The following is a 16,939-nucleotide window of genomic DNA, read 5'->3' on the forward strand; positions in this document are numbered from 1 at the left end:
GCAACAGAGAATGCAGCATATATGCCAGTTAAGGTTGCCAACTTCAGGTGGGACAATTCTTGGTGATCTGGCCACGGTGGAGGGTAGACATTTGCAGATAGGAGAAGTCTCCTCCATTGAGAGGATGGTGGAGTTTGCAGACAGGAGACATCTGAGCAGTGTCATAGAATCCACCCTTTTCTCCAGGCAAACTGGAGGAAAACAGCCCTTTTTCTCCAGGCAAACTGACTTCTGCACTCTGGAAATCTTTTGCAATTCTACCTACAGAAGTAAACCTCTCCTTGCATCCAGCACTTGCTTGCCTACATAGCCCCAGCTATTCAAGGGACTCACAATTCTGCATATGGGTGCATGGGCAAGGAAGAGAGTCCCCAGTAATCCATATCTTCTAGTGCCTTGAATACTTGGTCTATATAATCCACATATATTGTGCCTTCAATTGTGGTCTCTGGCCTAGTTTACTGTCTTGAGTTCTGTTATACAGTTAAGCTCTATTTCCTGCTTTCTGATTTAGCAATTGTAGCCTGTTTTGCATTGTGATCTATGAGGGTCAGAATCACACAGAACTGGAAGAGACCCCCAAAGGACAATCCAGTCGAGCCCCACATCTTTTCGGGGATACACTCTTAACAGGTACTTATCCCATCTCCTCCTAAAAACTTCCAACGAAGGAAACTCCACTACTCTCCAAGACAATGTATTACATCCACAAACAGCCTCCACCATCCAAAAATGCCTTATAACCTCCTTTCCAATAATATGCATCAATTTCTCCTAGTCCCTGTTTCTAAAGCTACAGTAAACATGTCTACGGTGTTCAACACAGCTATCATTTCACCCCTGGCCCTCCTCTTCTCCAAGCTACGCACCCCCAACTCTCTCAATCTCTCCTCGTAAGGCATGAATTCCAAACTCTCAACTGCCCTAGTCACCCTTCGCCAAACAAGTCCTAACTTGTCAATCTCCTTCTTAAACTGCGGCACCTAGAACTGGGTCAGACATTGTATATGGACCATATTGCCTCATGGCTGCAAGGGGCTTGCAAGTATAGGTAGCAGCAGATAATTTTTTGCCATTCTACCCCTGAGCCCTGATCAGAACCTAGATTCTCCTATCCCCAAAAGGCGGACACCTTGGCAAACACCATACATGGAAATGTAATATGGAAGGGGAGAGGCTAGCCCAGATTCCTGGAACTATTTAGGGAACAGATCCAGGAAATTACATCAGAGAGATCCCAATCGGCCTGTTGGGTTTTACCAGAAACATGCACGCTCCCTTGGGAGAACAAGCAGACTGGCATGTTGGAATGAGCCTAATAAATGCATCAGAAAATGTGGTGAAAAATAACCAACCAAACATGTCATATAGCACAGGCAGATCTGCAAACTCTGAGCCCCAAACAGGAGACTGTCTCTTTTCTAGAAATGTTCTTTTGCTAACATTCTGCGCAGCTCCGTTTTTTTAATGACATCAAAGCGGTAATTACAATGTGCAATCCAGCGTATCATTTCAGAAGAAATGTAGGTGCTGTTCTTTCCCCTTCAAAGACAATCCTCTAGTCTCCAGGGAGACTGCCAATTCCTTTCTCTCCTGACTTTGCTATCAAGACTTCCATGGCAAGATCTCCCAAAGTGGCAGGAGACAAGGGGGGAATTGGTTTGTAGTTCTGGAGAGATGGAATAATTGTAATGTTATTGGGGGGGGGGTTAATGGGACTTTATGGATTGTATTGTAATTGTTGAATTCTTATGTTACCCACTTTAAGCCGGTCTCCAAGAGTGGCAGGCAAGAAATCGAATTGAAGAAGAAGAAGAAGAAGAAGAAAAAGAAGAAGAAGAAGAAGAAGAAGAAGAAGAAGAAGAAGAAGAAGAAGAAGAAGAAGAAGAAGAAGAAGAAGAAGAAGAAGAAGAAGAAGAAGAATGCTTGGGAGTGTGAGTGGGTGGGGTGAGAATCATAACAACCTTGGACACAATCTCAAAATGGCAGGGTGTTGCCACAATTGGCTTTGCCACTGTTCACAGTTTGCTTTTCACTTTCAAACTGGTTTGGAGTTCTTCTGTTCTCCAGCTCTGGAAGCGAATTCTCACGCTGGGACATTTTCCTTCCAGCAGATTCTTGTCCAGGAATTGTTTGGGCAAAATCTAGAAGCTCCAACCAGCCTGAAGGTCACTAGTGTAGACCAGGCTCGTGTTCCTAAGCTCTACTGCTTTCCCTGGGGTGTCACAGAAACATTTCCATCCCAGGCCTCCATGCAGAAACTCCCTACAACAGATAAATCCAATTTAATCTCAGATTAAAACAGTGAATGTTGTGCTTAATCTGCAACTCTGCCCCATAAAGCCACCATGTAGGATCCCTTCTGTCTATGAAGTTTAGCTGCCGCTGTGTCCATGACAAAGAAACCCTCCAAACCCTTTCAGAAACATTGTGATGGATTTGCTGCTTGGGGAATTATCAGCCCACGCACACAGCTTCCCAGGTAGCAGCAGGTTATTTTCCAGCAGCCAAATGAAGTGGAATTTTAAGTAGATTTCAGTGAAAAAAGCCTAGCCCTTGCTAGACTAACAGGCCACTGCCTACAGAACTGCAACAGAGTGACCCTTGACTTGGACCAGAAAAGCAGAGTTTGTTATTGGGGCTTTGTTCATAAAAGATGACAAAGCATTTTCCCCCTCTAGGTCTGATTTTTTTAAAAAAATGGAATTCAAGGGCAAACTTAGAACATGACTACCATTCATCATAGGCGACCCATTGGCACACTTACCTGTTTCTCAGAAGATCTGGAGCACGTATGGGAGATATATTGTCCCTGGAATATCCCTATTCCACCACCACCACCCCGAACAAATACATTGAGTAAGCTCTTTTGCATTGGCTGATGTACAGCAGCCAAGTTGCTCAGTGCCATTTGCCCTTCCTGTTCCTTGCTGGCTCTTAGGAAGTGGGTGAAGACCATTTGCATCTGCCCGAGGCTGAAACAGGCGTAGTCCAAGTAAAGAAACAACTTGTTATGACTCTGTGCAGGCGATTGTCATTTTAACCTGGAAAGCCAGGTGGTTTGAAAGTTTGGCTTGGCTTTGCAAACTATATGTATATGCCATTTATTGTTTGATGTGATTTATTTTTGTAATTGCAAACTGATGGGAAAGCTATAAAAATCTATAAATAAGTTCATAAATAAAAGAAGAAAGAATCAGGATATTCTTGATGCACAAGGTGTTTTTTTTTTTTTTACAATTCTGCAGGTTTCCAAAAGTATGCAGAACACTTATACACACTCTAGCCCACAAATACTGGTTTATCCTGACTCTGGCTTTGTTATAAATCACCTGGAACTGAGCTGGGTTCAGAGGCAAAGTCTGTATATGGTTACTAGGGACATGAGAACATAAGAGAAACCATGTTTGGTCAGGACAGTGGCCCATCCAGTCCAACACTCTGCATCACACAGGGGCATCCAAAACCATTTTACTACCCAAAGGAGTCACAGCTTGTTTCCTTAGCTTCTCTTAAGCAGGGGGGGTTAGGCTTCTAATGGAGTCCAGTTGGCTGGACATCCCATATTCTAGGAGGAAGCCTCCAATCTAATGGATGGCTTTCAACTAACAGCTTAGCACACTGGTTGGATTTGGGTAAACTGCTATCTCAACCTCAGGCTTCCTATGTGTAAAATAGGAATGTGACATTCATCAGTAAATTCACACAACAACATACATTGAAATAAATTATGTCTCTGCCCTGAGGAATTTACAAAATGCCAAGAATGGGTGTGACAAAGGCAAATTAAGTAAATCCACATGTCCGTCTCTAGGGGTGAGTTTAATTGGGGATGGGGGCAAGGGGGTTAAATCAAAGAAGGTTGTCAGCTTGAATGGAGCAGAGAGGGGCAGCAACAAGTAGCTTGTTGCTGGAGAGCAGGTTTTCGGCATATTGAAGCAGCCAGGGAGAAAGGGCAGCACCTTCCTAAATTCCTTCAAGTCAGTTAGGTTAGAACAGTGTAACTCTGCTTAGGTTTGCACTTCTGGCCTTAACTCTATCTCCAAATAGCTCAGGATGATAAGTACGCCACACCAGGGTAGCCAGAAGGTGCACTGACTTTGGCAAGGCACTGGCATTGGGGTTTTAGGATTCATCTATAAGGTGCACAACTCACAAGCTGAATTACTGCCGAGCTGAGAGCTCAGATGGGAGCAGGGAACAGTGACCTATTTAAGCACGGAGGGTGAATAATGACCACAACTGCCCTTGCTCTGCATAAAAATAATAAGAGTAATAATATCCCATTTGTTAAAAGTGCCTGATTGATCAGAGTCCTGGCAGGGTGCTCCGAGGTGATAAAAAGGTTTCTCCCCCCCAAGGGGGGCTGCTGTTTTCTGAGCATGCAGGATTAGCTTTCCTTTTCTATTTTGTGTGTGTGTGTGTGTGTGTTCTTTCTGAAGCTTCTTTCCCTTTTTTCAGTGCTGCTATTTGGAGCACAAGTAAATAAAGTAAATAAGAAAAAGCTCAAGGAAAACCCAGCTTTATACTTCAATTCCCATCCCACTCATCAGAAAGAAAACCCAAGTTCTGCTCCACGGGGCACTTTAGCCAGCCTAGTTCACATAGATAAACCAGGGCCAAAAGGAAGCAAGATGGGCCATTTGGGTGGCCGACACTGACCCCCCAAAAATTTCTTTCAGGCTTAGCTCCCCCCCCCCCCAATAGTGATGCAACAGAAGGGGAAGTGGCACTTGTCAAAGGGAGAAATTGCACTTTGACTCCCTATATGATATCTAACAAACCTTCTTAGGGAAAAGCCTAAGAAACCCTCCAAACTAAGCGCTTCTCTTTTGGGAGAAAAATCTACGGTGCCACTAAAACCACGGGGCATTCTTCAGTAAAAGGGCTTCAGCCTCTGGTCACCTCATGCCCTTCACCCGGGCCAGCCTATTCAACAGCAAAAGGCAGCATCAACACTGGCCCCAGCTTTTATTAAGAGTGCCTCTATTTGTTTATGGGTAATGTTTTCCAAAAAGATGAGGGCAAAGGACAGTAGCTATTTTTACAAAAGAAAGGCAGGATCCCTGTCCCTGAAAGGGGGGGGGGATGCCCCACTGGCACAGGGAAGGAAAATGTTCTCTCTGGGCAGTGCTCCTCTTCCTTTGGCCAACTCCACTTGCAGGAAAGGAAACTTTATGGCCCGCCTCACTCAGTAATGCCTGCGCCTACGAGCTGTGATGTTCCAGGGCCTCAGGCACACACAGACCTTTCCCTGGCAATCTGTCCAAGCAGAGATGCCAGGGCTTGAGCCTAGTACCTTTGACATGCAAAGCAGATGCTCTAAACTGAGCCACAGCCCCTGCGTCTCCATTTATAGCGCTGCGCTGAAAATTGCTAAAAATAGGCCCTGCATATCGCTTTGTTCATGAACCTCTCCCTGTCTGTTATGGAGAACCACCCAGAATGAAAATAAGCCCCAGATGCATGTGCAAAACTGATGTGTATTAGAACTGCTTTGTACATTTCATCTCACCTAAAAATATAACACGGAGACATACCATCCATTTGAAACAACATGCATTATATAAGCACCTTGTTTACATTTTTTTTTGTCCTACCTTTCCCTTTTATCCTCACAAATGCTCTGGGAAGTGGGCTAGGCAGAAAGAGTGATTGGCTAAAGTCGTCCAATGAGCTTCATGACAGGATGAATTTGAAGTAGGCCCTCCCCTTCCCCAGCTCAATACTCTAATCATAACATAATACAGTGTCTCTGTACATATCAGTACACGTCTTGACGACAAACCCAGGTTTACTGTCACAGAACGTACAGAATGGCCTCCTGGGTATACTCTACAGACAAGGATTTCCTACATACTTTCCTACATTTCCAACATGGCAAAACACACACGCCAACTTCAACTGGGATTATTGCACTGAGCAGTAAACTGGTGGTACGTCTGCGCCACTTCCAGCAGGTGTATTTTGCAGACAAGCAAATTAGTACATCCCCAACATGCAGAGAGCCAATGAGTGTGTTACATCTTGCCTCCGTCCTAATGTTTCCAGCTTCTTGCACAGCCTAAGTCAGTTGAGAAGTAGTCCATCCCTCTTTGCCCAAAATGAACGGATGCCCAGCAGTCACTGCACCAAAACTCCTTCTCCTGTCACTGCACCAAAACTCCTTCTCCTGCCAAACCCCTCCTTTGCTTGAGCTTCTGGCATCAAAGGTGGGACTCCCAGTTTGAAGGGAGAGAGTTGATAAGAGGGCTCTGCAATGATGCATAGTCCTGCACCCTCTTCTATAGCGCTGCAAGGAATTCCCATTCTGTTCTTGAGTTTGAAGGGCCAGATCTTCTCTGGTCAAGCTGCTGAGAGCCAGAAGGATATTATTCCTGGGAGGTGGAGAAGCCTCTGCCCCCAAGAAACCTGGTTGAGGATGGTGCTCTCCAGGTTGAGAAATTGGGCATAGTAAATTGTCTGCTGCAGCTTCAGATGTTAGTGATATCATCTGATGTTGTTAACAGTTGTATCTTGTTGAACTTCCCACAGCTTGGATCAAAACTCACAACCACTCCAAGAAAATACACAGTTCTTGCCATTTGCCAGCTTAGAGCACCTCCTCCTTATACACATTTGTGAGAACTCTGCCCCCTCCTCCAGCTGAGATGTCCTTGGTGAAAGGGGTCTCCATCTTTTTTGGACCTAGTTGTTTTAATAGGCAACCCCTTTTAGAAGGATTGATTCTTATATGCCACTTTTCTCTACCAGAAGGAGTCTCAAAGCAGCTAACAATCTCCTTCCCTTTCCTCTCCCCACAACAGACACCCTGTGAGGTAGAAGAGTTGGTTCTTATATGCCGCTTTTCTCTACCCGAAGGAGGCTCAAAGTGGCTTACAGTCGCCTTCCCATTCCTCTCCCCACAACAGACACCCTGTGGGGTGGGTGAGGCTGAGAGAGCCCTGATATTACTGCTCGATCAGAACAGTTTTATCAGTGCTGTTGTGAGCCCAAGGTCACCCAGCTGGCTGCATATGTGGGAGTGCAGAATCGAACCCGGCATGCCAGATTAGAATTCTGCACTCCTAACCACTACACCAAACTGGCTATCATAAAGGCATCTGGGTTCTGCCAAGACACTGGACATTCCCAGGGACCGACAGGGTATGCTGGCATCACAAACTCTAAGTGCTGTCTCCCCCAGCTCAGGGGAGAGATTCATTTCATTCTCAGTAACAAAAGACTTTGCAACACTGGAACATCCTGGTATGTCTGCCCAACCCATGGAAGTTGCTGTTACATTAACCAATGCCATTTTTAACACAATAATTAACCAATGCCTTTATTTTTACACAATCAAGAAGGGCAATCAAGACATTTATTTACTTTTGATCCTGTTTCAGGAGCTATCTTGACTCTCCTGAACTTTTGTGACAATGTAGATCTGGCTCAATTCAGCTTAATTAAAGAATGTTAATCATGCTGTGTCTCCTAGGCTCTTTGTGCCCATGCGAATTTCAGCTACAATATTCTATTCAGGGATATTTTCCTTACTTTTTCCTGCCAAAGTCTGACAAAAGGTAAGGAAAATACCCTGAATAGAATATTGTAGCTGAAATCTGCATGGGCACAAAGAGCCTAGGAGACACAGCATGATAGTGAGATTCAGACTGTAAATTTGGATCCATTGGGTTTTTGGGAAAGTGGGTTTCCCAAGTCCAGCTATGGGACTCTTCCCCATAGGAAGCCCATCCCAACTCCATGGAAAGTGTGCCAGGTGTCCCACTACCTGAACACCCCTGCAACTGTGTGGCAGGCTCCTCTCCAGACCTCAGGATTTCAGGCCATATGTCCCTTCCTTAAAACTTCCCAATATTCTCCTTCCTACCTTTTATAAGTGCACCCTCTTGTAGGGCTGTGTGTGGTTACTTAGGGAATAAATTTTCGTGTGCCCAGTATAGGTTCTTTACATTTTTACTTCTTTTATTCAGCTATTTATTTTTGTTTAAGGTCATTCTCTCTCTTTGTAATTTTACGTTGGGTTACCACTAACCAAGATCCACCCTGATATACATAGGCCAAGGTCCTGCATTATCCCTCTCTGAAACCCTTTGTAAAGTTCATTCCCCCTTCCCGTCACTTTAGGGCAAGGCTAAGATTGCTTCTGAAGTCTCAGATTTGATCCACCGGGCACCATCAGAAACAGAAGGATGTAAACCGATAAGAGGGCGCCATTTGCAGATTTGCTCAATCTGTGCTGAGCAAGAAGCACCAGTGAGGGAATCCTGGAAGGCAAGGAAAATTTATGGAGAGGTGAGTCACAATGGTGGCATGCAAAGTTTTGCACGGGCTAAGGTGTCTCTTCCAAAAGTGGCCTTTATCAACCCTATGGAGATTTTCGACTTGCAAGGGCCTTCTTGCATGAGAGGCATGTCCGATGGGCACCAAGAGTCTGCATCTCGGAAGGGATCCTGGGTTCTTTCCTGGATGGTTCCCGCATCTGAAAAGCATGATTGGAAGTTGGGATGAGGCTAAAGGTAAAGACAGACTGGGTCAGGGGTAGTCAAACTGCGGCCCTCCAGATGTCCATGGACTACAATTCCCACGAGCCCCTGCTGGCAGGGGCTCATGGGAATTGTAGTCCATGGACATCTGGAGGGACACAGTTTGACTACCCCTGGACTAGATCATCTAAAGGAGGGTTATTTCCATTCAGGTTGCCTCAAATTCAGTGCCCTGCCCTGATCCCCCAAACATTGTGGTGCATTTGTGTACCTCTCAAGTTTCCCCTGTTTTTTTCCTGACTCTTGCTCTAACGCAAAGCACAGATGGCTGCCATGTGGTGTAAACAAGTTTGGGTTTTCCTGGTCCCGCCCACACAGCAGCCATTTCCCCCAGGGGAGCCATGCCTTCTCCCAACCGTAGAGGGCTTTCTTTTTCTTTTATTGGCAATTTAATAACATTACACTGACATACTGTTAAACCAAAAGATGCATCAGCTTCTTTCACTTCAAAGAAGCTCAAGGCCCCTTTTTTGCAGAGCTATGGGGAAGAGGGGGCAGGAAGCATATCTCTGCAACGGAAATGGGCCAGAGTTACTTTTAAAGAAATGAAAATTGGGAATTCAGAGAACCCGATGCATGTTTTGGTATAATGGTTCATAAGTATAATGCTGTGTGGAAGCCCAACTGTTGCTGCTGTTAGGTGCAGCACCAACGGGGAAACTAAACAAACCTGTCCCTTGTGTGGGAAAACACCCAGACCTGTGGATGAATGTGGGGTTCTCTAACCAGTAAGAAGTTGCTGATAGGCAAAAGACACAATGTTTTTTCACCCATTTACAGTAGTTTGCCCACATTTCCTGTAGTTACACAGCTGCTGTGGGGGACTCCTTCTCCTTTAAAAAAAAGAAAAGAAAAAAGAGCTGAACCGTGCTCAGAACAGCATCGTGTGAAGGGCTCCTCCCCCCCCCCCCGTTGCTTCTTTGCATGAAAACCCTACTGGGCAGGAGACGTTTTGACAATTTGTTGCTCCTCATGGCATATTTGTGCACATGGAATGGCAAAACTGGTGAAATAACTCCCTCTGTCCTGCCAAGCATGGTTTTATTAATAAATAATTAATAAATTTATTTATTTATTTATTTTCACATGAAAACACTGCTTGGAGAGGGAGGCAGGAGTCCCTCCCCTGGGGCTGTATCTCAAGCCCATTTGGACTCTTGTTTTTTTTTCTTTTCCTTAGGAGCAGTCCCCTGCAACTGCTGTGTGGTTCTGGGGAATCTGGGCAAACCAGTGATGAGCCCAGGTTTGCTAGCCATTTTGCAGGCTCAAACTCCATCCTGGGAGCCAGCCAGCAAAACAGCCAGTCTTTTTTGTCACTCCAATGGCAAAACCCTCCTCCTGCTCCATCTGTTTCTCCATCTGCCTTATGTACATACAAAGGCATTGAAAGAAACTCTCCAAAGAGGTACAAATGATAAACTCAAGCTGACAGTTGCTTGCGTAGGGAATGGAAGTATTCTAGAATAAGCTTCTCTAATTGGCTTTTCAGAAACTGTACCTGAGATATGTAAGATATTGATTGGTTTATTGTCAAAGAGAGGCAGTCTCCCCTTATTCCCTTAACCCAGCGGCTCTCAAACTTTTTCTTGCCGCGACCCCCAACTGCGCACACACATGCACGCAGGCACACAACAATTGAGGCGGCGTGGAGGCAGTCAATGCCATGGCTCCACCACCTCTGCCTGCCGCCACCACTCACCTCCATCCGCTGCCACTGCCTGCCACAGCCAGCAACAGGGTGACCCTTCGGAAGGGGTCAAGAGACTGCAAGTGGGGTCACGACGCCAAGGTTGAGAACCACTGCCTTTCCTTGACAGAGCTTTCCTTGACAGAGCATGACTCCAGTCTGACAGGATATGTATTTGTACTCCTTTTTCTTCAATGTCTGAGCAAACATGCGTAAAATATTGAAAACAGCCTTTAACTCCTAAACCGTGGGGCATGGCTAGTGGACTTCATGCATTTATGTATGCTCCTAGGACACCACGCAGAGCTTTTATGGAAATATCTTTGTCTTTTACATATTGAATTCTGATCTCCTAATCATAAACCTATTTTGTTTCCCTATTTATCATGCTAACTTTTCTTCTGGATGTGAATTCTGTGCACCTAGGTGCAGATATGCTCTTGTGCCATACGCTGGTACAGGTTCATGGGTATTTTACCTTTCTATGAGAACCTGAGGCACTTCCACATGCAGCCAGTATTAATTGCCCATTTGTTAGCTGATTATTATGTTTCTCTCAGTGTTAGTCAGAGAAGCATCTGAGGTCACGATGCTGGAGAGCTGACAAACACCATTGCATTTCCACATGAGTGACAGAACACAGTGGCCTGACTCTCTGCAAAGCAGCTTGCTGACCTGGCACACAGCAGAACAGGATGGACAGCTGAAGGAACATGCATGCTCTTCTTACCTGGAGATCTTGGTGTACAGAATCCCTACAGCTTCAGAGATGTGACTCGTGGAATGTGGAAGGGATAAGTCTCCTCTGATCCTGTAGAACTACAGACAACACAGGCAAAAAGCAGTAAGGAAGGCTTACCTAGGAAACAGAGTGCATTGCATCCTAGCTTTATTTCCCAGCATTTCCAGTTAAAAAGGATTGGGAAAGCCCCTTGCCTGAGGCATGGGAGCATGACTGACTGATCAAGAAGAAGCATTACATTACATGGATCAATAGGCTAACTCTAGAAATCGAGAAAAAGAGCCTCTTGTGGCGCAGAGTGGTAAGGCAGCCGTCTGAAAGCTTTGCCCATGAGGCTGGGAGTTCAATCCCAGCAGCCGGCTCAAGGTTGACTCAGCCTTCCATCCTTCCGAGGTCGGTAAAATGAGTACCCAGCTTGCTGGGGGGTAAACGGTAATGACTGGGGAAGGCACTGGCAAACCACCCCGTATTGAGTCTGCCATGAAAACGCTAGAGGGCGTCACCCCAAGGGTCAGACATGACTCGGTGCTTGCACAGGGGATACCTTTACCTTTACCTTTAGAAATCGAGAAATATAAGAAGTCACAACATCTTCTCAGGACAATGAGTTCTACCACTGAAGAGGTGCATTGCTCTTGCTTAATAGGATTTTGGAATTTGTTACTGCCCAACAGCATCAATCCCAGAGCAAATGACCTGTGTGGAATTGTCTTTTATCAGTCTTCAAAGAGTCCGGCATTCATTTAACAAGAGACCAGTGTTCTGCTTCTGCCGGCAGGTTCTTTCAGAATCTCAGAGTCAACCTATCATCTTTCTCCAGGTTTCCATCTTCCTCTCCATACCCTGCCCCCCCCATTTAGAAATAAACTACGTCTGAATAGGAAGCTGCATTTAGCTGCCATGTGAACGATTCACAGATGGCAACAGGCAAGTGTGTTTTGTCTCTGGATACATACAGCTGCCTTCAAAGCTTGCTGCACGTCTCTGGCCACCACTTACATCAATCGGTGCCTGATGGGGCGCAAATGCTTGGTGGTCTTGATGGCGAAGATGATACTGGGGATGAGGAAGAAAGTGCAGCAACCCAGGCTGAACCAGAAGGCATTCTGGAATTTATGAGAGAGAAAGAGAGATCCACTCTGAATAAGGGGTTTCTTCCCTCCTGAGAAGTTTTTAAATTACTACTGTTACGACAGGAAAAGGACGTCTAAAGTACAAAGACCCAGAAAGCACATCAACACACACAACATGCACACTTCCATAGGGATTTCAGATGGGTAGCTGTGTTGGTCTGAAGTAGCACAAGAAAATCAGAGCCCAGTAGCAACTTTAAGACCAACAAAGATTTATTCAGGGTGTGAGCTTTCGAGTGCAAGACTAGTCTGGGGAAGAGTGCTTGCTCTCGAAAGCTCATGCCTTGAAATTAATCTTTGTTGGTCTTACTGGACTCTGATTTTATATGGATGCTACTGTTGGTGCTACTGGACTCTGATTTTATATGGATTTCAGTGCGGGATGAGCAACCCAGAGCCGGTAAGAAGTTAGTTTTGGTCCTCACAATTATCCCCAAGTACAGCATTTCACCGTGCAATCTGAGGAACACTTTTCTAGGAGTAAGCCCCACGGAATAGACTTAAGTTGGACTTGCTTAGGATTGGCCTCTTATTTTCCCATACTGGAACGAATCCCAGCTTTCCCATTACACTGGACAAAGTAAAGGGCAAGCACCACCATGGTGGAGACTGCCATCCACCCACTCCTGATATCCCCATCAATTAGGAATCAAGCTTGCTCCTATCTGCATAGCCCAAATAATGGTCCTGTTTTTTTTGTTTTTTCTAAAGGAATATCAATGACGGGCTTTTATAAGGAGAAAAATGGTGTGAAGAGAAGGCAAAGTTTCTCTTCCTCCTTTCTCTTGTTTCCCCCTCCATGCATATAAGAACTGTTTTCTGAATGGAGTTTTCTTGTGCCTTTCAGTATTTTCAAAGGTGGTCATTGTCTCTCCACCCCCCCATACATACTCTTATTCCTTTTTCTCCACCTCTTCCTTGGTTAGGATGCCAGTTTGCCTGCTGCCAATCCTTAGGAACTCATATATGCCATTCCCATCAGCTGCTGGCTGCCCCAAATCAATGCTTGAATTTGGAATCACCTGACGAAGTTGGCAGAGTCGGGAAAGTCAAAGTAAGATATTTCTTTGCCCTGTGCATCACTAGGCTATGGAACTCACGACAACAAAGTGGGTTGATGCCCAAGCAGCAACGATCCAAGAAAGCAGAATCAAAAAAGAGACAGTGGAAACAAGGGGAAAGGCAGCATTCCTTCTTGCCTTTTAATAAAAACCTCAGGCTCTGCTGTTGGCTTTGTCAGACAGGAGTAGCAACCCACTCCCCTACTCCAGCTGAATGACACGGTCAGCCCCCTCCCAAGCGGACGAGTGGGGACTTGCTCTGAAGCCAAGGGCAGCAAAAGCCAACTTGCAGCCTGCATGCCTGACTCCCACAGATCTGCACAACTCCCCTTTCAGCGTGCAAGCTAGGACCTGAATTTGTCCTGATGTCACCTTGTTATTACAGATTCATTGAAATAACAGACATTGGCTCTGGGTCAGGATTTCTTGATTCTCTAACCTAAGATGGATCTAGACGGGCCCCAAAGGCTGCAGCTTCCTCTTGCTTTTCTATTAAGGCTTCCAACTCTGGGCTGGGAAGTTTCCTGGAGTTTTGGGAGTGGAACCTGGGGAGGACTGAGCTTGGGGGAGGGAGGGAGCCCTACAGAGATGTGAAGCTATACAGTCCATAATCCAAAGCAGTCATTTTCTCCAGGGGAGCTGTGATCTGTAGTGTGGAAACGGGGCAGTATTCTGGGAGGCTGAAAACCTTGTTTTTCACATCTCCATGGCAGCTTTGCAAGGGTTTTGTCAAGAGTGGCTATGGGCCCACAGGAAAGGAGGAGGCTGTGTCTGGACAAGAAAGTGCCATATAAGTGTAATAGAATTTAACAGTCATGATTAGTAGACATATTGTAGCTTCAAGGTCCCCAACGCATTTGAGCCTGCAGACACCTTTGAAATTCTGACATGTCATGGAGGCACAGCCACAAAATGTGCAAAATGGCTGCCTTGAGAGGCAGAGCCAGTCAGAAAGTGTCTGCTGCAGATGAGCGTACAAAAGAATACTGGACAACAAAAGACTTTTGGAAGATCAGCTGGAAACACACGGAATAAGGGGTAAAAGGGGAAAGGCTGCAAGTGAACTGCAGAGCAACATCGGCATCTATTCAGGAAAGGAGTGCCTTAAGAGTTCTTACCCAGGGATCCACAATGCGATCACACAAGATCACCCGGCCATTGTCCAGAGCCGTGGAGAGGGGCTGGCATGAAGCAACTTCCCCTGTTAGCTGCAACAGAAAAGATCAGCTCTTATTCACAGAATCAATTTGGTTAAATAGGGTATGTAGACAGCATACAAGCACGTATAGTTCCTGAATCATTTGTAGGGTTACCAGCCTCAAATTGGGAAATACCTGGAGATTTGGGGAGTGGAGCCTGGAGACAGTGAGGTTTGGGGAGAAGAGGGATTTCAATGGGGTATAATGCAGTACAGTCCTCCTTCAGAGTGGCCATTTTCTCCAGATGATCTCTGTCACCTGGAGATCAATTGTAATTTTGTGTGTGTGTGTGTGGGGGGGGGGGGTTTCCACCAGTCATCACCTGGAAGTTGGCAACCCTAATGATTTGGCGTTCCTTCATAAAACTGGGTGAGCTAAAAACCCAGCTCAGTGGACAAGGCTGAGGCTCTGAGATAAGAACATGGATCTGGAGGACCCATCTATATAATCTATATAATCTACCAAGGCCCCCAGGAAAGGTTCTTCCCAACAAACATTTTTATAAATTATTATTATTCCTGGATTTCTTGACTGGCTCTCCCCTATTGGGGGAGAAATTACCTAATCTCACCAGATTTGTAACCCTATCCTACTCGGCTTTTGACACAGTCTCTGACTTTTGGCTTTGACAAGCATATAGCCCTTTCTAGGGCACATGAAAAGCCCCATGGGCGGAGACTGTCCAGACATCAATGCTGCTTCAGTGCTCCCTGCACTACATCACGTGCCAACAGTACCCCACAGATGCTGGACAGCAGTAGAAAAACCATTACCTACCGCATGCCTTAGCCAGCTCAGGTACAAGGAGATGTACCCCACCTCTTTTCTTACAAAGCAAGCTAGCTCCTGAGGAGGAAAATATATATATATATAAGATGTGGACTGGAAGGCTACAAGAGCTTTCCAAGGCAATAATCTATCTGCCTTTCTGCTTCTGAACGATTTGATATGTTTTCCAAAATGAAGATGGTCTCTTTCTGCCTCCCGCACCCCATCATTCTCTCTTCCTGCATTAGAGGCTTGCCAAGCCGCCCAATCGCTCTGCTGCTAGGGTGGCGGCATCATTTCTCTTACTCACCTTCCTCACGATCTTGTGAACATCAATGGGGAGAGTGCTCTCCACAAAGTGAACTTTGGCCTCCATGTCGTTTATTTGAGTCTAGCAAGAAAACGTAAAGGAAGAGCGGTATGGGGAGAACTGACCAGAAAGGTCTCAGGGCAAAACTATATACGCTGACAATCGGAAGGTGGTTACCAAGAAGAAGAAGAGTTGTGTTTTATACCCCGCTTTCCATGGCCTGAAGGAGTCTCAAAGTGGCTTACAATCACCTTCCCTTTCCTCTCCCCACAACAGACACCCTGTGGGGGAGGTGAGGCTGAGAGAGCCCTGATTTCACTGCTCGGTCAGAACAGCACTATCAAGTACTGTGTCGAGCACAAGGTCACCCAGCTCGCTACATGTGGGGGAGCAGGGAATCAAATCCGGCTGGCCGGCTTAGAAGCCGCCGCTCTTAACCACGCTGACTCCGACACCACTACCAGTTGCATCCTTTTCTCACTACATCTGACTAAGGAATGGCTACATGCTTCCCTCTGTTCCTGCTGTCCAGAAAAGGAAAAGACCCAGTGTGGGGATAGATCCTCAATGGCTATGTACTCCCCAGCATCTGATCAAAAGAGCTCTGACTGTTCCCTAATTTGCTTAGTCTTTCACTTTGCTGCAACAAACTAAGCAAGCTACCCCTCTGGATTAATCAACATATCACTTTTTATACTATTTCCCATTAGGATGTGCATTCTGTGTAGCAAAGGCATACAGTGTGTGATCACACGGTGGAGATACAGAACCTCCCCCTCTGTCTTTTATGGCACCTCTTCGCAACTAGAGACCCGCACTACCGCTCTACCTTCACTTTCCTGAGCTGGTGCCTACTGTGATCGCAAAAGGTTTTTTGCTTGCGTTGGAAGATGCCCCGGCTGGAATTTATTTATCTTGTCACGGCCACAACCCAGTAAGAAAGTATCTACGGAAAGGGCTCTCAGAAATCCCTCAACGACCAATTAAATGGGAACAAGAGAAGAACGGAATTGGCATTGCTGGCATTCAGACCAAGGATCTGAAGAGCAAAAGCCTTCCAATAAGCATTTAATACCTAAGATGGCAAAGATATGCACAACGCTGATGAAGCAGGCCCCAGTTTGTCCAGGGGTAGTCAACCTGTGGTCCTCCAGATGCCCATGGACTACAATTTCTATGAGCCCCTGCCAGCGTTTGTTGGGAATTGTAGTCCATGGACATCTGGAGGACCACAGGTTGACTACCCCTGTGTTAGATAACAAAGACAGCAGTGAAGAACGAAAAAGAGAGAGATTGCATCTCCCAGAGAAGAAAACCAGAAAGTCCACAATAGATAGCACAAGTCATTTCTGTGGAAGATGACTGATTACCAAGTTGTACAGCTGTGCATCAGTCATTAATCAGTTTATGAGGAGTGCAGTTCTAAACATACTTGCATGGGGGTAAGGCCCACTGACACCTAAGAGACAACAAGGCCGGGATTGTACTGTAGA

At 45.8% G+C, this 16,939-nt stretch overlaps 1 protein-coding gene across 4 annotated transcripts in view; it reads right to left on the reverse strand.

Annotated features, from left to right (window-relative positions):
• Window positions 1-7,296: 7,296 nt before the first annotated feature.
• PROM2 (prominin 2) overlaps window positions 7,297-16,939 on the reverse strand; it is a 56,932-nt gene continuing 47,289 nt past the window's right edge. For all 4 annotated transcript variants that reach the window (XM_077305838.1, XM_077305839.1, XM_077305840.1 and 1 more), the window contains 6 exons: window positions 15,447-15,527; window positions 15,146-15,214; window positions 14,288-14,377; window positions 11,975-12,081; window positions 10,964-11,052; window positions 7,297-8,482 (listed from right to left, as the gene is read on the reverse strand). In XM_077305838.1, the coding sequence (XP_077161953.1) occupies window positions 10,989-11,052; window positions 11,975-12,081; window positions 14,288-14,377; window positions 15,146-15,214; window positions 15,447-15,527 (411 nt within the window). In that variant the 3' untranslated portion in view covers window positions 7,297-8,482; window positions 10,964-10,988. The remainder of the gene's footprint in view (window positions 8,483-10,963; window positions 11,053-11,974; window positions 12,082-14,287; window positions 14,378-15,145; window positions 15,215-15,446; window positions 15,528-16,939) is intronic.

This window comes from Paroedura picta, chromosome 12, assembly GCF_049243985.1.
Source record: "Paroedura picta isolate Pp20150507F chromosome 12, Ppicta_v3.0, whole genome shotgun sequence".
Classification (NCBI taxonomy): domain Eukaryota; kingdom Metazoa; phylum Chordata; class Lepidosauria; order Squamata; family Gekkonidae; genus Paroedura; species Paroedura picta.